At 38.6% G+C, this 23,670-nt stretch overlaps 1 protein-coding gene across 1 annotated transcript in view; it reads right to left on the bottom strand.

Moving 5' to 3' along the window:
* Positions 1 to 1,029: 1,029 nt before the first annotated feature.
* Positions 1,030 to 23,670, bottom strand: part of LOC121912372 (plakophilin-3-like) — a 41,136-nt gene continuing 18,495 nt past the window's right edge. Inside the window, exons 7-13 of the mRNA XM_042434514.1 lie at positions 22,971 to 23,079; positions 19,528 to 19,692; positions 16,225 to 16,407; positions 15,896 to 16,049; positions 13,757 to 13,952; positions 12,854 to 12,941; positions 1,030 to 2,542 (exon numbers count right to left, since the gene is read on the bottom strand). Coding sequence (XP_042290448.1) covers positions 2,501 to 2,542; positions 12,854 to 12,941; positions 13,757 to 13,952; positions 15,896 to 16,049; positions 16,225 to 16,407; positions 19,528 to 19,692; positions 22,971 to 23,079 — 937 coding nt within the window. The 3' untranslated portion in view covers positions 1,030 to 2,500. The remainder of the gene's footprint in view (positions 2,543 to 12,853; positions 12,942 to 13,756; positions 13,953 to 15,895; positions 16,050 to 16,224; positions 16,408 to 19,527; positions 19,693 to 22,970; positions 23,080 to 23,670) is intronic.

The following is a 23,670-nucleotide window of genomic DNA, read 5'->3' on the forward strand; positions in this document are numbered from 1 at the left end:
AGCAGCATATACTGTGTATTTTTCAAAGCCATGATTTTCATCATTGTGCGCACAAGATACTAATTTGTGAAGCCAGGCTAATTGTTGTTTGGGTTCATTTGTCAACCTGTTTTATTATATTCTGTGCGAAGGCTCATTATGGTGCTGGCTCCTGAGATCCGTTTCTGATTAATTTCACCTCTACATCAACTCTGCCTGTGTTCCTGCACAGCTCTCCCTTGAGATCATATAAGGAACTTATCTGACGTTTGGTGAAGTTTCCTCTCTTTGTCTGCAGTGGTGGCCTTTTTTAACCTTCAGAACAGCCTTGGTAAGCCTCTCTAGCCAATCATTTTATATTTAAAAACACCAGAATAAATTGTAATAAGATTTTAAAATTTCCAGAGGATGAAATCCAGTTGACTTTGACGATCCCCTGACTTTTACTCAAGTGCTACCGTGAGGTCCACATTTTTGTTTTTATGTGAAATGTCTCCACAACTATCGGACAAACTTTTTCATATGTCCTCATTAGCTGTACTTTGTGTTCAGTGCTAATTAGCATATGTTGGCATGCTAACATGCTTAACTAACCTGGTGAGCAAGGTAAACAGTATACCTGCTAAATATCAGCATGTTAGCACACTGACGTCAGAATTTAGCTAAATGCACTGCTGTGTACAGCTTCACAGAGCTGCTAGTTGTAGCTCTGTACTTGTAGTCTTGCTGGACTGCACACACTACACCACAGCTTTGGTTGGAATGTCCTTTAAATTTGTTTGCCATATTAAAAATACAAGGTAAGTATACTTGGTAAATACGTGTAATTTGTTCTGAATTTACCATAAAATGATTTATTTGCTAAACATCTGTGTGATTTAAGTAAATGAATGTGTGGATAACTCAGTCAGATGGATCCTTCTCACATTAGGTGAAGTTACAGCAGTGAACAAATCATTCAGATTTAGGGAATTTACTTTCCACCTTCTCTGCTCACTGCAACACCACACAATTCACAAAGTCAAGAAACAGCACCAAGCAGACACACTGTGTGAGTAGTTTTGATTTTATTAATGAACAGATATGGTCATTTTTTACTCATATTACCTTAGACTGTCAACATCAGTTTACATCATTCCACCATGTTTGCCAGTCATATGGACAGGAAATGTCAGACAACACAAAAAATGAATTCATCTTAATGGACCACTTAGTGTTTTATTCTTCAAAATTTGTTTTAAAACTCCCGGTCTCTACCTTATTAACATTACCCCATAAATTTACTGGATTATGTGTACAGGACATGAACATGCTTGTGGAGGCAAATAAAAAAACTACTTTACCTCTTTGCTGTTCTGCTGTCACAAACCAGTCTATACTGTAGCTGCTCAGGCAGATTTCATCAACACCAAATATCCTTCATAGAATGAAATACTGTTTTAATAAACTGTTATAATCTTTAGACTGCATCACTTGTGTGTCCCCTGACTGAACACTTATTTACCACTAAAAGGCTGATGTGAATGACGGCTTATATTTATAGTAAATCTGACATAACATGAATACAGCATCACACCTTCTTGCTACAAAGTAAAATTAAATGAATCCAGAGATGGTATCATGATAGTTAAGTAAATCTACAATTATTTAAATGACTTATGGTCCAGGTTGGACAGTCTTGTGAACTTCTGGCTCTATGCCTATTTGCATAACTGGCTGCAGGCTGGTTCCAGTTAAAATAAGTCTTTATCGCCCCATCTATGTCCTTGGCTTGATTTGAAAGCTTTCTGTACAAAAACAACATAATGGTTTAACTAGACATACTACAGCACATTCATAGCCACACGTGCACACAAACAATAGGGTCAGACTGATGTATTGGTTTTCTGATATACAGTGCGGGCTTAACATGGTTGTGTGCAACTAACACAGAGGTGTTTGTGAGTGGGAAGCCGGTGAGGGATCATGTCCCTGATTGGTAAGTATGACAAGCTATTGCCAACTTCAGCACACATCACACCCTCCCTGTCAGGCTTGCTGTCAACTGCAAGTAAACTGAGGAAAATCAGATCATTCTATACCCAACACTTTGAAATATAACTGAAATTTAGAGCACCATTAATTTTATCAGCTATCAGCAAAAGTCCAAAATAATTGGAATTAGTGTAAAAAAAAAAAATTAGTGTAAAAAAGAATATCAGTCAAACCCTAAATATACACACAGAGCATGTAACAATTTTTGCAGGGTGAAGTCCACTGTGTGTGCTTGAGCATTAGTGGTAAATTGACATCATCACAGCCTATCTGCTGTACACCAAGCCAAGTTAAACACAAAACCACCAGAAAGAGGACAAACTTAGTCCCATCGTTCCACTGGCTCCAGTCCATTTTGTCTCTTCCTTTAAGTCCATCATGGTTAGATCATCTGCTCATTATATCTTTCTGCTCATCTTCTATTCCTCAAAGCAACCTTGACCCGTGAGGTCAAACGCTTGGAATCAATCATGTAATGCCTTGCAGCTTAGATGGTGGCATCTGTGAAATCTCGACGAGCAAATCCTTTCTGAAAGACATAAAGACACAATACAAACAGTGTGAAAAAATGTAAAAAAAAAAAAAAAAAAGTAAAACCATAGTGTCTTTCACAATGTCTGCGGTCGGACCAGTGTCCTCCAATTATCCCACAACATAAACTTATATCCAAATATGGCATAACTGTGTATTCTTGTAGTCCTTTAACCTATGAATGCCATAATAATTATTAACTATATTTCTACCTACGAGCAGTTTTTGCTTTAATTGATTGAGCAGTATTCATTGATTTTTTTGACCACTTGGAGGAAGCTGGACAAGCTGAAAACACAACACTGACCTTATGAAGTTAGCAAACAGTCGTCAGTTTACACATTCAGCAGACACAGAGCAACATTAACATATATTTGGAGTCATTCACTCTCCTTATAGCTCTGGTTTGATCCCCACCAGCTCCTGAGGGAAATACTGGTTCTTTAGCAGTGATACTGAACCAAAGTGGGAAACCTGCTGACTATAAAATCAAAATAATGAAAGCTGAAAGAAACTACAATGATCTGTAGAGCTGAGGGGAGATCATTATCTGTGGGTTCATTACTATGAGCAACACCTTTCACATTAAACACAATGATCAAATCAATTGTAAATATGAAAAGATCATTTAGTGCAGCTTTAAAAACTAACTACACCCTGAAAATCCTTCTTGCTCTGCCATCTAGTGGGGAATTCTTGCCTTCATATTTAATAAAAGCGCAGATCTACATCATAGTTGGTGGAGGAAATACCTTGTGGGCACACATTTTGTCCTGAGGAAAGCTCATGGAGTGTCCCAAATGATAAAGCTTCACCCTCTGGGAACCATGAATAGCCACAGCACATTACATGGCAATCTGTTCAGTAGTTTTCCATGTATCTCTACTTGGGTCAGTTTGTTTTTATTGTAACTCGTGAGGACAACCCGTCATGTACAGCAAGTGGTGTGCAACTGCATGAGACTGGTTGAGGACAGATGCACAACAGGATATCTATCAACTGTAATAACTTCACCATGACCACCCAGCAGACAGCTAAACATGCAGCTTTTGTTTACTGTGTCAGGTTCAGTGTGGGGCTGGTGTGTGTGTGATTTGGAGGAGGGGGGAAGGGGGTTATACGGGAAGAACATAACAGAGTTCAGCGGCTGCCAAGTCCACCTAACAAACTCTTCTTTTATTCATCCCAGAGGACACAAAAGAGACAAACCCAAAACCTCTCAGCCAGATTCTCCGCATTCCTGCTGCGAGGGATCACTCAAGAACTAAAAACTCGACAAAACTCAGGCCAAACACCGGCAGTGATAGACACAAGTAGAGTATTCAGGAGATAAAGCACGGATCCTCACAAGAATGTAGAAAGCTGGAGTATAGTTATTGTGTTTGACAAAAAACTCAAAGAAATTGTTACATCAGTAAAATTATTCAAGTGTAGTTTTGTTTTTGTTTTTGTAGTTTTGTAACTTTTCTCATTTTATTTCCACTTACAACAAGAAACCCTTCACAGCCGCATTAGAGGAATAAAGTGTTATCTAAAAGAATCAGTGTGGCATTCCACAGCAGACTGGTCCATCTATAAAAGGAGCTGCTTCTCCTGTTCGTGCCCAGGCTCCTGTAATCCTGTTAGCCACTCACTTTGAATCTTTATCAACTTCATAAACTGAGGACAACCACCTTGTTCTCATTGTTATTTTAAAATATTTTCAGATTTTTTAGTTCATTCCCAATTTCAATGATTCCCATTGTTCTGTGGAAAAAAATCATTAAGCATAGCATGTTGTTTTATCTTCTTCATTAGCTTAACAGCTGAATAATAGCTAAATTGTTGCTTATCCTACACAGTTGTAGAGCTACACTGCACAAACTCACAGAGGATTATCAACCAACTGCAATTCCCCTCAGCTCTGTAGTGTCAAGTTCTAATCTTATGTTGCTGTGTTAATTCCTCAATTATTTCTTGATAAATATCAGCCAAAGGAAGTCATTTTTGATCTTTTCTCTAAAAGAAATTTGAGAATGATCTGAACGATTTGATAATACCTTTCTCGTAATTATAACCCCCCTTACATATTCTGTTTCGTAACATAAAGGACCAGTGTGTAGGATTTGGTGGCATGTAGCAGTGAGGTTGCTGAATGTAACCAAATGCATACCCCTCCCCTTCCCCTTCCCCTTCTAAGCATGTAGGAGAACATACTGGGGCCGTGAAACTCATGAAAAAATGCGAAAGGTTTGTCCATTCTGGGTTACTGTGGCGGTGCACCATAGCGGGCTCCATGGAGGAGTACCTGCTCCCTTTGTAGCTATAAATGGCTCATTCTAAGGTAACGAAAACACAACAATTCTTAGTTTCATGTCATTATACGCTAATTAAAACATACTTATGAATATTATATTCCATTTCTGCCAAGTCTGTTCAGCGAAACACCACTAAATTCCACACACTTCTAACTCCAGGCTGAAAAACAATGTTTTGCTGCCCTCTCTGATTGAAAGTTTCAAGCAAGTTTCCTGTTGTACCTGTAGCCACACCCAACAGTGATGTCACAGGGTCCTGAGGTAAACCTGCACATCACTGTGGCAAAGTCAGAAGTTAAACCAAGTTACTCATTAAAAACCCACCGTATACTATCTGCCCAACACCAAACTACAGACACACACAGTCAGTGAGTAGCCTGTTGAACATAGTGGAGCATTTAGCAGATAAAGAGTCAGATATTTCCCACAGTAGTTGTTGGAGAGCAAAACTGAGCTAAAGGAGAATGCATATTGGACTTTGTCCAGTGGACACAAACTGGATGTTAATGTTCCTCCGTGTCTGCAGGATGTGTAAATAAAGTATCTTTGTGTTACACTTTACACTTTTCATGCTACCCCCAAGTGGCCGAAAAAATACAGTTTTTTTTAAAGTTTTTTAAATTAGCAAAAACTGCTGCATCTCTGTAAATTTTGTAAATTGTGTTGGGTAGGTACCTAAAATTTCCAGTAAGTTATATTATACATTTTATTTTCTTCAAGTATCCTGACTCCATTATGATGTTTTGTATTTTTGACAGAAATAATAGTTATGAATAAAAGGATTGAAAAGTGACTGTTTTGAGTAAGAATTGCATCACCACTGCTTTCCCAATGTGTGGCATGACAGAAATGAAGAGAAAACCTTCACTAACTCCAAAATAATTGTTATCAGCTACAGAGAAAATATTTGATTTTGCGGAGCCAACTCTCCTCAGATAAGGCATGGCCAGAGTGTAACAAGGTCCAGCCTTTCAGAATAGAGCAAAGGAGGGAGGAAGAGGAGACCAATGGGAAAGGAGGAGTAGAGGTTAAGAGGGATAAGAAACGGATGTGGGCAGACACAAACTAGAAAACCATCTGGTGGAGACAGAAGTTGAAAGCACAATGTCAGCCAAAACCCACACATTCTGCTCCCATTTATCTTTTTGTTTCAAGTAGTAATTTGAGGAGTGTTAGTCTCCTCATCGCTCCACACTGATCTACTGTTTTTATCTGCTGTTTTTTTTTTCGTCTCTTCAGTGGAGCAGAAGAGACAAAATGAAATAATCTTTATTTCAAACTGACACCATACACAGCTTCGAAAGAAAACAGAATCACACTCATACCATAGGTTTATAGGTTTATACAGATGAAACATCAGTCATGTGAGTTAAATGTTTGCTACATCAGAACTTAATTAACTTTTTAAAAAAAGGCAAAAACCACCTCAAGCAAGCGTAAAAACTTTTTTTTTTGCAAAATTGAGGAAGAATTGAGTTTTTTTCAAGTTTTGCCACTTCAATCACCCATTTCTAATGTGATACTTCAAAATGCACATAAAAATACATTGATGGAAACACGGCTAATGGCTATCATCCAAGATGTTCATTCAGGTAAAATAGAGGAAAGTATACAGAGGCAGTGAAGTTCATAAAAAGGGTTCAACATTTTCAGACCAGCAAACTGCATAACAGTAAGGTTGTAATGCCTTTATTTTATGTCTTCTTAGGCTGATTACTCAAAGATATCATTGCTCTAGAACCTACATAACGCCAAAAAAAGGTCTCTGGATAATCTTCACTGAATGTGGAATATGCAAAATATGTTCTTAAGAAAATAACAAATAAGACTATTTTTAAAATTATTTTATTATTTTGATATAGTTCCTAGTTCACAAGGATTATGTACCTGTTTGTTAACCTACTATAAATATTTATACTTAAATCAAAAGTCAAAGTTTAATGCTACTCTGTTAAGCTAGCTGGTAGGAGTTTTTATTACCAGTTTTTTGATTGGATTTAGATACTACCTAATTTATTTAACATAATGTGGAATAACAAACTGATTTCAAAGTAGTTTGTTCATCAAAATAGATATTTTTCAATTACAATTGACAACTAGAGACACAGTAAACAAATTTAGTTATAGCTTTAGCTGAGGCTAGCTTGTGGCTATCTCACCAGCTAGCTTGCACTTGATATAAATTTCTTGCCAGTGTTGCCTACTATTTCCAGTGGTAAATAGCTAAAGCCTGCAGGAAAAGTCGCTAGATGTCATTAGATGACGTGATATGCTAATATGCATATCTATGATGTAATGACGTAATTACATACATAAAAATTTAAAGAAAATTAAATGAAATTAAATTAAACTGACTGTAACTAGCTATTTCATTAGCTATTTTTCTTTTCAAGCAGCTCCTCAATGTGCATCTAAATCTACCTCTAATATTAAAAAAACGTTTTATGCAGGTTGTATCAACTCTAACTGACATATCATGAATATAGAGATGATCATGCACTGAAATAAATTCACTATTGTTAACTCTGTTTTGACAAAAGAAAATCAAACTTAGTAAAGTTAAATCATTTAGAATAAAAACAATGAGGATCAATGATTGTTCATTAGGTACACACTTTCACAGCTCATTCACATCTCTGTCTGGCTGATGATTGGTCCACTTTTGAAAAAAAGACACTAAAGGGGTCTGAAAAATATTTAAATCTAGCGACAGAGTTGCTAAGTCGGCAACACTGTCTCTTGCTTTAGCTGTGTCTTTCTAAGCAAAAAGTCAGATGGCAAGCAGTAGAGCTCATAGATAAAGAAGCCAGAGAACAGTTACTGCGGCTTGGCTTTGTTTTTTTCATTCTTGTTTGTAGCTACTGAAAATGTTTAATGCTACTTTCATGGCTAATATTAATGTTTTATCTGGTAAACAGATGTCAAGTCAGTTCCTGCTTTTAGCTTTGTGGCACAGTATACAGAGGGGAGGTTAAGCAAAAGGCTTTGTGGTGCAGTCACAACAACCTGGAGCTGAGTCCCTCAACTCTGATACTCCCCCATCATCAAACTTAAAAATGGACTCAAGTGTCTGGGAACTACAATCCTAAGACCTTGAGTAAGAAACCAACATAGATCTAGCAGAGGATGTACTTCCTGCAGCAGCTGAGGAAGTTCACCCTGGCACAGGCACTGCTGATACTATTATTCACAGTAATCACTGAGTCTCCTCGTTGCAGCCACGGCCACTGCACAAGAACACTACGACGGAAAATCAGGGCAAGTGAAAAAATTATCAGTCAGTCTGCTTACTGTACACACAAGTGACACATTACAGGCTTTACTTTGTACATACAGCCACCTCTATATTTCAATTATTCTACCTTTCTAAATTCACACACACATTTTAACATTCTTTGCATCCTTGATCTACTTATACATGCAGTAACCAACCAAACTAGCAGCCGGTATAGAAGTCACATGACTTGTATACTGCATAGCCACTGCATGTTTCAGTGTCTTTATTTCTGTTTTATATTATTTTATATACATTTTTACTGATTATTGGAATCCTTCTGTATTAGGGCTGGGAGATATAAACAATATTAACACTGATGACAACAGAAAATATCACTGATAAGAAAATTCGGAACTTCCGTTATACTGTCGATAGGTTACATTGTTTGACAATATCCTAACAATTAATTACATCACAGAAACTGACCTATTTCTACCCAATCATATAGCAGTCTTTTAGGAATAGACAGGACACTTTCCCATATTGGCACAGCTTGGTTAGTCAACTTATAGCTTGCCAATACTACTACTTAAAGCCCAGTTTGGCCAGAAAGTGATCTGAAAGTCCCAAACATGGCTAGGCCGACGTAAAACAAATGGTGGTGTACGTATACTCTTAACTAAACCCTGTGCCAATAATGATGGAAAATATCACAAACTAAGTTTATCCCCAGAAGCATCGCCATCATCCATAAAAGCATATATAGAGGAAGTACTAACACTCTCAAACAGGTAATTAAAGCTTCCCACTGGAACAGGATATCCCCACAACAAACCTGTATTATTAATATGTACTTTAATATATGACATCATATATACCAATTTCAAGTAATCTGACAAATAATTTTCCTGATTAATTGTTTTGCCATATCACTCAACCCTGTTTTATAAGTTTGTTTTGGCACTACATGTAAGCATACTGAGGAATCACCTATCATTATGGTCCCTTGTAATTCCTTGTGAGCATACTTGGCCTTTAAATATGACTGTGATTCAGATAATTTAACTTATGCTTGGCCTATTTGTCTGTCTTACAGCTCACATTCAGAGGGCTGTTTCACAAAGCAGAACTAATGAAGCTGCCGGAAAACCATGTTGAGTAATACATGGACCCCCCTTTTGTGAGCAGTAATCCTGCTTTATGAGAAAGACCGTCAGCCTGCACTTTGGTTTTAGAACAAAAGCTCTGCACCCACTGGAATTCCAAGACCCTCCCAAAAAGCATAAGAAACAGATCTGAATGAACACATTTTTCCAAAAACAAAACATGATTATTATATTATTAATACAAAAGTGATTATTGTCTCCTGAAACATTGACTAAGCTCATGTCAGTTTCTAAACCAACTACTTGCCTACTTGACCGTTTACCAGCTGAACTTTTCAAAGACCTCTGGCCTTTTCTTGGACCAACAATGCTAGATTTTGTTAATTTATCATTTACAACTGGCATTTTAAGATGGCTCTGGTTAAACCTCTACTTAAGAAACTGTACTTCGATCCAGGGTCTCTTAATAAGTATCAACCAGACTCTAATCTTCCATTCTTTTCTAAAGTACTAGAGAAAGTTGTGTCTCAACAACTTTTGACCCATATAAAAGAAAATTATCTATATGAACCTTTTCAATCGGCTTTCAGGGTCTGTCACTCCATTGAAACTGCTCTAATCGGAGTGGTAAATGATCTATAGATTCAGATTCCACCTGTGTGCTTCTATCACTGGATCTCAGTGCAGCCTTTGACACCATTGATCACTGTATACTATTAGACAGAATAAATTGTAATTTTGGTCACTGGTCTAGCTCTCTCTTGGCTTAAGTCCTGCTTATCTGAAAAGAACACAGTGTGTATATGATAATACTACATCTAAATTCTCTGATGTTAAATATGGAGTACCTCAGGGCTCCTTACTTGGCCCTTTGCTTTCTCTCTTTATATTGCACCTCTTGGCAAACTTATATCTAGTTGATATGATTCTAGTTGATATTGAATAAATTTCCATTGCTACTGATCTCCTTAAACCTTATATTCCATCTCGAGCTCTCCACTCTTAAAATGCAGGGCTCCTGACTGTAGCCAAAGTTAAAAAGAAGTCAGCAGGCAGTAGGGCCTTTTCCTATCGGGCCTGTTCTTATGGAATAACCTCCCTGCTGACAATCTGAGTCTGTTGAGTCCTTTAAATCTAAATTTAATATTCATGTTTTGCCTTAACCTACAATTATTTGCCTTTAATTGATTACTTCTTGACCTTGTACTGCATGGCAGGTCGGTTTCTGTCTTAATGAATTTACTAGGTACTGTCCTGCCAACGACATTATTGATTATTGTAACTGTTCTGACAACCATTACATCTCTCTAACCTTCTGTTTGTTTGTTCCACAAGCACATGACCGTCTGAGCTGTGTGCCCCTCTCTCTTCTCTCCCGCTCTCTCCCTACTTTCTCCTCTTATCCTCTCTTGTCTCTCAGGCATCTCTTGCTGGACCAGCACCCAAACTGGAACTGCTCTGCTTCCCTGGCTGTCAGTGCAATTTCCCTTTGGATCTGTTTTTCTCCATCTTGCGCAAGTTCAGCCTCAGCTCATGTCTCTCTCTTTGTCCTTATCTCTCTTCTGTGTGAATAATGTTTTTTATTGTCTCTTCTCCCATGTATGTGAATGATGTGATAAGAGTCTCTCCTGTGTGCATGTGTAGTCTGTCCTCCTGCCAGGTCTCCATGGTGATGGAGGTTGCGTGGCTCAGGTCCTTTTCTGTTCTGGTGGCACCTGGAAGCTGCTCGGTGTCCTCTTCATCACAATCTTCATATATATTATAAATCCATTATACTTTTGTTATCCTGTTCCATGCTGATGCTGTATTTCTGTTATTTGTGTATCTTGTTCTATTCTGTACACACAACACCTATTGCATGTCTGTCTGTCCTGTAAGGGGGATTTCTCCTCTGTTGCTCTTCCTGAGGTTTCTTCCATTTTTTTGCCCATTTTTCCTTATTCGAATCGAGGGTCTAAGGACAGAGGATGTTGTATAGCTGTACAGACTGCAGAGCCCCCTCAGGCAAATTTGTGATTTGTGATATTGGGCTATACAAGTAAAATTGACTTGACTATTGTTGCTGTTGCGTGCATGGACATATACAATGTTACCTCTTCACTGTATATTTCTGTTGGGTTTCAGCTGTCAGGAGAGCTCCTGCTCATATATCCTGACTGACTGTAATAAATGTGAAAAACACTCTACCACACCCTTCCGCTCTGTAGAAAATGGGACGAGTGAGAGGGAAGCATTGACCACGGGAGAAAAAAACATTAAAAAACAGGAGCACTATCACACTGAAGCTGTCACAAAGTTCATGTCCTGAAAGCCCGACCCACAGTGTTAATTTTAACAATTTTAATGAAGACTTGTGTGAAGTAGATTTTGAGTCTAAACTAAAGTGTAGCCAGACCCTCACAGTGAAGTAGCAGGACAGAACAGTGAGAGCACTGTGGAGATCAGTTAAAACAGTAATAAAAGACTGCCTCTGATACTTAGGGCTGAAGCCAAAGGCCATCTGGTTACTGTCAAACACTCCTTGTTCACATGATGGATGTGTTTAAGAATCCTTCTCCTTAAGAGTCCTTCTCTTAAAACATTGTACAGAAGAAAACCTCAGTCAGGTCTCTGGTGCAAGGTATCAGAGGCACTGAGAGAGCCAAAAGCCCTTACTACTGTTGCCTGACAGGAACTCTTCAGCTCTCTACAGGCTGGTTCGTTCCAGTGGTTGATCCACTGTCGGCAGGAGATAAAATACTTGCTTCTGACACCCAACAATTCCCTGCAGCATGAGGTCACATGGATTGGACACTGTAGATGCACTATGGCAAGGGGAACTACCTCTAAATGAAGGAAAGTTTGTTATCACAACATTTCATTCTGCTGATTGTAAAGAGCAATGATTCAAACTTTCTTTTCAAGGCTTGTGTTCAAAGAGGACTTTGTTAAAGCTGCACTACTCAATATTTCTATATTGCAATATATCAAATAACTATGTGTAATGAGAAAGGTGTCACTCGTGGAGAAGAACCCACACAGAATTTTCTCTGAACTCTGCAGCTCCATTTTAACATCTCTCAGCTCATTGTTTTGGTTTTCTGCCCACAAAGTCCACTTCAGATTAGAAGTTTTTCTGAAGTTGGTGGACACCAAAACAGAGCTAAAAGGAGAGTGAATGCTGGACTTCAATTTGTCATGTGGACACAAAGACTCCATATGAATACCAAAGGTGCTCCATGTCTGTTGAATGTGTAAATAGCCCATTTTTAACATGTTCACCATGACAGCATTACAAAGTTGTATTTTCAGCTTAATCTGCTGCCCCTACTGGCCAAAAATACATGAATGTGGTTTTAAAAAGAACACGTTTTATTGACTTCATAAGGAATATGATTGCTTTACAAATTTTGCACTTAGCTTGCTGTTTACTTGTTCCAATTCATATTTAAACCCAAAACCACCATGGGTCTTCCCAGACATATGTAGTACTACATGTATGCTTGAAGTGCTATCAGAGTTCTTTAGACAAGACTAGAGCTTAGACAGAAGTAAAGTCTGACTAGTTAGTTTTAGTTAAAATCTGTTGAAATTGGACTTGGATTAAATTGGAGTAACTTAGAGTTTTGGACGGAGCTGTAAAACACTTGGATGATTTTGATTAATGTATATTTTGTATGTCTCTGGGTATCAGCAGTTGTGTTTCTCACCAGTTTGAAGTCTTTGTGCAGCTTGTTGTACTGGAACATGTTGCAGAGGACAGTTGATGCTGCTCTGGCAGCTTTTAGACTCCCAGAGCTAAACCAAGACACAGTGACAGACTGTGAGAAACAAGGAGGATTAACAAGGAGGAAATGCCAGAGCAAAACCAGAGGACAAAACACAATGATAAACACTTTGACCTGCAAATTAAAGGTCAATGGCCAGCGGAGATGGCAGTGATAGCTCCAGAATATGTACACACAGTGAAGCCATGAACAGGAAACAAAGGTCACTGAGAGGTCACAGCTTTGGTATGACTGAAAATATAAATCAGTAATGATGAGCATAGAGAAAGTATTTTGGTTGCTTTCATAGATTTAACCATGGTAATGTGTTAATAATAATGCCATCATCCAGCTTCCTTTTTTCTCACTGTACTACTCTAATAGTTGAGGATTACAGTTGAAGAAGAATACACATTTTGGTAGAGACTTGATAATCAAGTGACATCTGGGACAATCCTCTTTCCTGCTTCCTCCTGACCATTTGTTGGTCACTGCTTTGATCCTTACTGTATGAAATTGTTCCATTTCTTCTGCTCTGGGTCAGTCTACTGTATCAGACCAGCTCTGTGTCAGTAAGCTCACCGCATTTCCGGAATGCTATAAAACCACTTCCACCACAGCAAACTTTGAACAAGGACTTGAGTGAATTTTCTTCAACAAATGGTGAACAAAAGATAGGAAGGGAGGGCATTTGCATACAAGATCAAGGCAAATCAAGGGGGGAAAACAGGAGGGGTCAAATCAGCAGGGGTCAGGAGGCAGGAAAGAGGATTGTTCCAGACATCACTTGATTATCAAGTCTCTACCAAAATGTGTATTCTTCTTCACAGTAAAAGTTCATCCTACCTGTGATCGTGGGATGTTTTGATGCCGATCAGTTTGGGCAGGCCGTTGAAGTATGAGATGTCACGTGCTGCCAGGGAACTGCAGGTGACAAGGTGATTGAGCGCTCCACAGATGTTAACCACCACCTCGCTGGATGGTGTTTTCTGATGGCCATCACTAGGCAGCTTGGACACCAACACATTCACCATGCTCTTAGCTGCAAGGACCAAGATAAGAGTGAATGTCTCAGTTCTAGTAAAGTAAGTGAATGCTCTGACTGTTCAGTAATTTGCTTTTCAAGCTTTGTCCATACTAGGGAATAAAAGTCAGAATATCTCAATCTCTGCAGCACTGAATGAGACCTTTTTTTTTTTTTGAATCCACCCCTTTTTCAACCTCAACTTTATGGAATTATAAAACTAAATTGCAGGATCACCCTTGACACACACAACTCCTAGAAAACATAATTCTACTACTCTGTGCTACCAATTTTCCAATTTATAAAAAAATGAACTAAGAGTGAATTTCAAATGGAACAATGAGGATGCCATGCAAAACAAAGATAAAATTAAAATGATTGAACATATAAAATGTCTCTGATCTCTAATCAATGCAATAACTATCAAAGATGTCTTAAACAAACCACATCAAAATGTTTTGTTCAAAACACAAATTTCCTCTTTTATGCCGATGATACTGTGATATACTGCTCTGCGTCCACACTAAACCAGGCTCTTTGTCAGCTACAACTTGCTTTCAATACTGTGCAACATACTCTGTGTGATTTAAAACTTGTTTTGAATGCTGACAAAACTCATTATGTTTTCAAATGTAAAATCTAAGCCACTGAACCTTCAATCTATCATCACTTTTCAGGGCTCTGATTTTGAGTCTGTTTCTCATTACAAGTATCTTGGAATTATAATTGATCATTCTCTCTCATTTAAGCCTCACATTCAGCAACTGGTGAAAAAAACTGAAGTTGAAATTGGATTTTAATTTTAGAAACAACTCTTGCTTTTCCTTCGAGGCCAAAAGGAGACTTGTTGCTGCTACCTTTATGTCTGTGCTGGACTGTGGCGATGTTATATACATGCATGCATCTTCACAATGCCTCCACACAACCGATACTGTCTACCATGGAGCACTGAGATTTATTACAAATCTCAAAGCCCTTATTCTTTTGTATGCTCGGGTTGGGTGGTCTGCCTTGTCCGTACGTAACCTTAACCACTGACACATTATTATTTATAAGGCTATTCTTGGACTGCTTCCTTCCCACCTAGGGATCTACATCCTACAAAAAAGTATGGTAAGTTATTGTCTTTGCTCCCAGGACTTATTCCTACTAGCTGTCTCTTGAGTCTCATTGAACTGGGATGAAGCGCATTTAAGTGCTACTCCCTCAGTTTGTAATCAGTTGCAAAATTACCTGAATTTTCAGGAGCTGGTCTCATTGGACGCATTTAATTTGATTCTGAATGACCTGGAAGCAGGCACATCTGGCTGTAGATGCTCTGAATGTTGCGTAATGTTTTTTGATATTTTATAATGCTGGAATTTGTTCTTTGTTTTCATTTTCAATTGTTATTTGTTTGTTTTATGTCTGCAACCGTGTTATTTGTGCTGCTGCCTGTCTTGGACAGGACATTCTTGAAAAAGAGATTTTTAATCTTGATGAGTCTTTTACTCCTGGTTACATAAAGGTTAAAAAAAATTTAAAAACTTCCAACCAATACCAATACTTTTTAAAATAATTTATTTTCAACAAAATAAGCTAAACATCTTAAAAGTGTTGTCAAGCTGCTGTACAAGAACTTTGCCTAAATAAATATCTAATAATATCTTAAATTAGCTAAATTTAAATCAAGAAAAATATGATTCCAGAATAAGTAAACAAGACTCAGTATTTGATAACAGCATTTGATGCTTGGTGCTAGAGACACAGTTTCCCAATTAACATGCAAATGTATGCAGAAAGGTACTCCAAAATCTAACCAGTCAAATTAGTCAATTAATTTAAATTAAATCACAACAGCATCCCAGGTGTTACCACACCTCTTTAAATACGTTAAATACAGAGAGTACAGCTCTGAGAGGACTAGAATACATTCAGTGCATTTTCATCATGACTCTTGTCAGTCCTAATTTGCGTCATACCCATGTGGTCCTTGTTGGTGGAATGTCTGGCCAGGTTTCTCAGCAGGCCGGTCAGAGGCCTCAGCTCCATTTCATTATTGGTGTCTAACAGATCCAGCAGGATGGGCAGCATCCTCTCCTGCTCCAACACCACACCACTCAGCACTGACGACCACTGACAGAGAGGGACAGAGATCACATGAGCCTGAACTCATTCTGTGTATTGTGTAACTGTTGGTTTTCTTACTGAATAATCCAAAGCAATCAAAAATTACAGAGATAGTACATTTTAGAATATGAATATACACACATTCATAGTTCATATTTCTATGTTGTGCATGTGATCCTACCCTGGCATCTCCTGCAGTGATGTTTTGCAGGGCTCCTATGGCAGCCTCACGGCTGATGGAGCCACTGTTGCTGTTTTGCAGAATGTGCTTGTACAGTATCACCACCTTAGGGTGCCACAGCCACTCAGCCCCTTTAGGCTGTCGGGACACCTCAGACAGTATGAACAGATTCTGGTTACGCTGCTGTGGAGGAGGTAAAAGAGAGAGAAAAGGTTGGGTGAGGGATAGTGATTAAAAGACACTAGTAGAAAAAAAAAAGATAACATTGATCATGTCTTTGTATTGCATCATGAAACTCCTCACAGAGATTTATGTGCACACTTTACCTCCAGAAATCTGAGAAACACTCGCTCCATCACCTACAAATAAGGACATGTTTCCTCTACACTGCCATAGTATCTAATTTCTTAAGCAGCTTACTTAACAGATTGCAATTCTGTGTACATAAAAATAACAAGAAATAACAAGTATAAATGTAAGCTTTGTTATTGATTATGTCAAATATATTTCATGACATGAGCAGGAGCTGGGTTATATTATTCTTTAGAACTGCACAAAAAAAATGAAAGCAATATGTGGATGGGAATCACTATCAACAAGTACTGAAACATTAAATCCCCCACAAAGAAAGGAACAGAACATATCTGATAGGGTTTAGTACTCTGCCATGAGTTTAAAATAAGAGTTTTGGGAAGTATGCTTATTTGTTTTTTCCTAATAAGAAGATGGATAATACTCTCATATTTGTCTGTTAAATATGAAGCTAGAGCCAGGAGACTGTTAGCTTAGCATCAAGACTGGAAACAGCTAGCCTGCCTCTGTCTAAAGTACAAAAACTAAAGTGCAAATTTGAAAAGTTTCAGTCTTACATTAGTTCATTGACCATTTGGTTGGCCAAGAGCAGTGACTTCCTGGACTCTAAGCCAAGCTAATCTTCATAACTAACACACAGACATGAGAGTGCATCTGTCAGTAAGAAAGCAAATAAGTGTATTACTGAAAATGTCAAACTATTCCTTTACAATATTTTGATTCTTGTATGTCATTTCTAATGTTACCATAATATTTCAAAGTAATCCTACAATATTCCTCTGTCATTAGCATAGTATTTATAACTTGTGACTTTATGTATGTTTTCCTAATTTATCATGTTGTATTTCCATACTCTATGCTCAAATGTAGCTACTCAAGCGAGTCTATTAAATAGTCATCACAGCCAGTTTACCACCATGAAACAAGAGACCATAAAGTCTAAAGGCAAATCTGACCAATATACTGTGTTGAAGTTTCTTTTGTAAAACTGAATTTGGCATTATGGTGGTGCCACAGATCAAAGTTTCACCCAAAACTTTATGATTCATCCTCTGGAGACCATGAACATCTCCAGCCAATTTCATGGCAATGTGGTGATTGGTTTTGAAGATATTTTTCCTTTTGGACCAATGTTTTGGAGAATTTGGACCTTCCAGTGGCACTTACCGAAAAGGTCAAGGGGTCATTAGGTGTCATCCTTTGGAAACCCTGAATTTTCAAGTAGGTCACATTGCAATCTAACCAGGAGTTGTCAAAGATCTCTTTCTTTGGAGCAAAGAGTTGGATGAAAGAATGAACAGAGGGAAAGCTATTGGTTGGGTAGAAATCCTCGCTGTTTGCTCTGCAAGTAACTCTTCTGATGATCTTCTCCAAGCAAGGGTATTTCATGCTAAAAGAGGTCATAAAACGTCATACAACTCACACTAAAGGATGCTATGTGAACATACATGTAACTGTGGGTCTCCATTAGCCTCCAGTGCCTGCTATTGAAAAGAGTAATGTGATCTGCTGGTTTCTATGTGTTGTATTGAAAACGGATCCCCTCTGTGGACCTGAGGCCACTTCTAGGGTTTCTATCTGCTAGGCCACTTATTATCATGCTATCAGCTCTTACTGAGATACCTGAGAGAAGCCTGACCTGTTATATGTCAACAGTTTGACCTAAAGCTTGACTTTTTGAGGCTCGACAGGTGAAACATTTTGTGTGGAAGCATAAATCCCTTGTATAAAAATGACTCGTGCACATGAAAAGTCTAAATATCTGATAATGGTGGTACATCTGACTGCGTGAGCTGCACTTGATGGCTATATCATTTATATAAGGTAGATGCTTATATGACCTGAATAGGCACAGCCTGTATACAATACAAGTGGCTACCCAGCGGCAAAATGAGTTGGTCTCCTGAATACTAAACAATGAGTATGTTATTGAGCCAGCAACCCAGAACAGGTAAAAAAATGGAGGAATGGATGGTGTTTTTGTGTGTGGGACTCCAAAACAGTCAGATGGGTATAAAATCAGTAGAAAAGAGTAAAGCAGCCATGAAGACAGCTGCATTTTCTCTTCCTGTTTTCAATATTTTCTGTCAACATAAGTCAACATCAACATCATCAATAGACTCTAGTTTGTCCATAATGCTGGTCTCAAGCATCCAACAGATGGCCTTCCAGTCACAAACCTGCATCCTTGACATTTAGGCTACTGCTGAACTCAAACTGGGTAAATTAACAGTACAAAACTATCTTCAGGTCTTCTTAGTGGTGATGTCAGCGCATGCAGACACGTAAATCGTACTGCATAATAATATACTAACCATAATATCACCTATAATACTTTATGATAAATAATGTTATGTTATATAAAAAATGTTTGACAAAACATTCAAACTACTTTTTCAAATGAACTTTTCACTTCAGTAAGTAATATTTTATTTTCATCTTTAATACAAAGAGTGCAGCATTTTACTGCATTATCATTGGTTGATGATCAATTCTAGCATCTTTTTAGGAGAATGATTTGTAAATTAAAACAGATGTCTTTTACCTGAAAATGCAAAGGGGGTGGGGACTTTTTCAGACCTGAGTAATGTTTGCAGTTTTCCTCACAGGTAGCATACAGCCCCACCAACTTCCACTACAAGGATAGGGCAGCATATATAATGCCTGAGAGACGAATCCCATGGCCAAAAAAAATCCTGAGCCCACTCACTACTGTTCTCTTTGATATCCTTATTAAAATCTCTCTGAACATTGTCCTCTTCATGAGCTGCCTTCAATAATTACTGTGTGCTCACAGCAACAAGCTTAATAGCAGTGACTCAGTGCTTTGCCAACTTTCTTTGCTGTGAGATTGGCCTCAGGCAGTATACTTTAGGTTTATAAGACCTTTTACACTCAAAATAGCTGCTTGCTGCTGCTGGACACAAGGCTGATGAGAGTGGATATACACTACTGGGATGAATGATTTGCGATATGTATGATGAGTTTTACCTCTGAGTGTTTTTTGCCATACAAGGTGAAGCAGCCGATAGCCTCGCTGTTCCTGGATGCAGAGTCTCTGGTTGGGCCCTCCAGACGGTGTCGAACTGAAGGAGGAAGCTCTGAGTACAGCTGGTAGGACAGATTCCTCAGCACGCACAACGAATTCTCCAAACCCTAAACAGAGAGAGAGAGGGAGAGAGACAGAGGGAAGACAAATGGAGGTTTGAGAAGAAGAGAGAGAAAGTGGAGAGTTTGTATTAAAAGCAGTAATAAATAACTAACCTGAGTGGAGGCGGACACATGTAAACAGCATTACTGGGTAAAACAAGCTGGTAAGCTCACATACTGATCATATGAAACCTGATCTAAATGGCTGTTGTCCTTTAATATTTAAGAGGTAACTGAGGTGCTGAAACATCTCCCTGCTTTCACTATTGGTTTGTCAAACTCAAACCCACACAGAATTATGGCAATATTTGGATACTGAGAGAAAACAAGACAGCATGCAATAAATACTATTACTAATGTAATGGAATCCTGATTTAATTTTCCAGTATCAGGAGTAAGTCACTATTAGTCAGTCAGTGGAGGGGAAGGATGCTAACTGTCTGATGCATGGCAATACAGATTTGATAGGAAAGGGTTAATGTAAACAGCTTGATGAAATAACACCAGAAATCAGCATGTGAAGTAATAAGGTTACCTTGGCATAAAAATATTGCTGGTGATGATTAATCATGATGATGGATAATGTCCTGACTTCAATTTAGCTAACACAAGAAACACCACTGCACAAAATCAATACTCCCATTGAACCAAAAATAAACTCATACATTGAGCAATTGAAACTGTTACAGGTAATAAATGGAAAATGTATGTAAATATGCAAATATAAATTAAAATTGTTTTAAGATAAGTAGTCAAGAAAAGGCCCCCTAACAACATTTTCTGGTTTTCAAAGTTAAAGCATAGCTGTTCCATTTGTATAATACAACAAGACGAATGTGAGGTAAAAGAGTTCATGTTACAGAGGAACAAGCAGGCTGCGTTTTTGTCACCTGGGGCTTATGTCGATCTGAACGCGGCCCAATAGTCTCCAATCCATGGATTTATAAAGAGAATTGGATTCAGCATTGGAGGCAGGGCCCTGTTCATTCTTCCAGCCAACTTGAATGGCGATAAAACGATTCAATCATGCGGCTCTTCTACACTTTCGAAATGTGATCGGACTGAATGGATCAAATTCTGATAGTGAAATGATTCATTTTGCGTGGGTTGTGATGCTGAAAAAAATGTATCCACTGATTTACAGACGCCTCTTTCACAATGTAAGTCTATGGGAAAAAGTCTTTTTGGGCCCAATAGCCTCATGTGACTTTGTAATTACACAGTTTGGCCACTATGTCAAATCATACTCTAAAAAATATGGACCCAGCTACCATGACATCAACAATTGGTTTCTGAAAAGCAGTTTTGATGCTCAAAGTGGGTGCCTCTGGTCATTGCCATCTTGGCAGTGCCTGACTCCATCTAACTCCAGGCTAATCCAAAATGGGCAAAAAGGTGGAGCTGAGGCGGGCCGGATGAAGCCTGGTTGCTGAAACAAGCCACCTAGCGGCTAGCAACCTGTCACTCAAAGCAGTCACATCCTTAAATATGCATAACTTTACCGCTTAATAAACTCTAAATGGGTGAGTTATAAAAAAAAATCACCTGTACAGTTGTCATGAAAGGGGAAATTAGCTATAGGCCAAAACCGTTTTTTGTGCCAGGCTGTAAACATCATATATATAAACATATTTCTGCTGTAAAGTTGAGCATTGACTCGCTTTTGGAGTTGGGGATTGACTCGCTTTTGGAGCCAGCCTCAAGTGGCCATTCGAGGAACTGCATTTTTTGGCACTTCCGCATTGGCTTCATTTTTCAGCCCCAGAGGTTGCCACTTCTGTCAAATTGGCTTCAAAGCACGGTGCTGTTCCTGGGGGCTTGCTACAACCATGCTAGCAACTCTGTGAGGTTGTACTTAGACACAGCAGGGCTTTGAGCTAAATGTTAATGTACTCACAATGACAGTGCAACAGTAACATGTTAATGTAAAGCAGGTATAAAGTTTACCATGTTCACCATCTCAGTTTAGCATGTTAGCATGCTAACATTTTCTAATTAACATTTAACACAAAGTACAGCTGAGGCTGAGGGGAATGTCATTATTTTTGCAGCTATTTGGTCATAAACTATTAAGTGTTGAAATTATGACCTAATGATGGCGCTAGAAGTGGATCACCTAAGTGATTACAATTCATTCTAAGGGGGACATGAAGGTCTACTAATTTTCATAGTTGTTGAAATGTTTAACTCAAAACCACAAATTTTAACCCCCTGATGGTGCTGGAGGAAAAGCATAGACTGTATAAAAATAATGGACGTAGCCACCGTGATGTCCTCCATTGGTTTGTGGACTCCTGTTTTGAAGCCTCGAGTTTGGCATTTTGACTGTCACCATCTTGATTTTCTGGAGCCAGAAGTGATGAGAAGTGACCGCCAGATCTACTGTATGCAGAGTTGCCAGGTTTATGTATTTTCTATTAACAAGTGGGTTATTATGATAAAGAGTGAAAAATCTGATTATTCAGAATCTGATTTTGGCAGATGGTTTAGATCAAATATGACATTTCCAGAACAGTCACCATGTATTTTCAATCTTAAAACCAAGGAAAGTGCAGCATGTCCGTCCAGTCAGATGCAGGTGGGCTTCATGTTGATGTTGCAAGGAAGCGGCACGTTTGTCAATCATTTACCAGTTGGTTAAAGGTTTATCCACATGTCTGCAAAGTCATTTTGGTCTGTCGTCTGTTGACAGAGCTCTTTTTCCAAGTCAGCGCCTGTTGCAATGTGCCAGACCACAATGAGTGAAGAAGAATGTGGACTGGCTTTGCAAGGCTGAGATTCTGTCACTGATGTGTCATTTATGGCTGTGGTGCTGAACCCTTTTGTCTGCATTGTCTGTGTGGGTGCTAAGCAGCCATTGCTGTGGTGTTGTTGTTGGAGGAACAAATATTCAAGCCATGGGACGCGCATTACGTGACACATCTTAGAGGTCCTGTACCTCATAAGGAGCTACTGAATGTATGAAGCATAAATCTATTAAGTATTGAACTGGCTAACATGCTAACATTACCTAGTGATTCATCCACTAGTGTAGCTCCAGTGTAGCTGCCAGCTGAGGTAACACTACTGAGCAATGCAACCTGCTTCTAATGCATTGCTTTAACTCGTCTATTTTGCTAAATGGCAAAAGATACTGGAGTCTTTTACATTGTGCATGCAACTTTCACCTTTTGTTCTTGTTACCTCCAGCTTTGGTATCAGGGCTATTGAGGTTTTAAAAGGGCCTGCCAGTTTCCCGCCAATGTGGCGTAGCAATTGATGATAGAGCTTTCCATGTAAGTTACCTTGTCATCTGCCCTGTCTTCTTGTTGAATGTAGGATACCAAAGAGTCCACCAGGCCTCGCATTTCTCTCATCTTCTGTCTCGTCCTCTCATTCACTGAGCTCAAGTTCCTACACACAAATACAAACACAAGCAAACAGACAGAGTCAAACCCAGTCAACACTAATGCAGAATGTAATGCAATAAAACTATCTTGGGTACATTTTATTTATTATTTAAAGAATCTTTGACCTTTCAGTGATTATAACACACTTGTTAGGTTGCTCTAGTAGTACCCTCAGCTCACTGTCAAATTACCAGCTGAAAAGCATTTTTTGGAAGCTCATTACACTTGCATGTAACTACCTCTGATCAGAATCCTCTCAGAGGCTCCGACAACCTTTACAAAGTGTAACCTACATGTAACTTCAGTTCCATGCAACTTGCTTGTGTGGGAGAACCAAGCAATAAAAATCTAAATGGGTTTGTATAGAGGTAACACTACAAATTTGCAATGGCTCCTGGTGTGTGGATGCTGGTGTCTACAATTTGTTTATATTTGAAACAAGTTGCTCTTTAACCAAAACTAAGCAGAGTAGAAATATGTATAAATGATCCGAGAGTACTGTTAAATTATCATGAGGGCCTCAGTGCAACAGGTTATTGTTTGATGTTGATCTTTACATGCAAACAGTAGGAAACACTGAAGCCTCTCTGTCCTG

This window comes from Thunnus maccoyii, chromosome 1 (genome assembly GCF_910596095.1).
Source record: "Thunnus maccoyii chromosome 1, fThuMac1.1, whole genome shotgun sequence".
In the NCBI taxonomy this organism is placed as follows: domain Eukaryota; kingdom Metazoa; phylum Chordata; class Actinopteri; order Scombriformes; family Scombridae; genus Thunnus; species Thunnus maccoyii.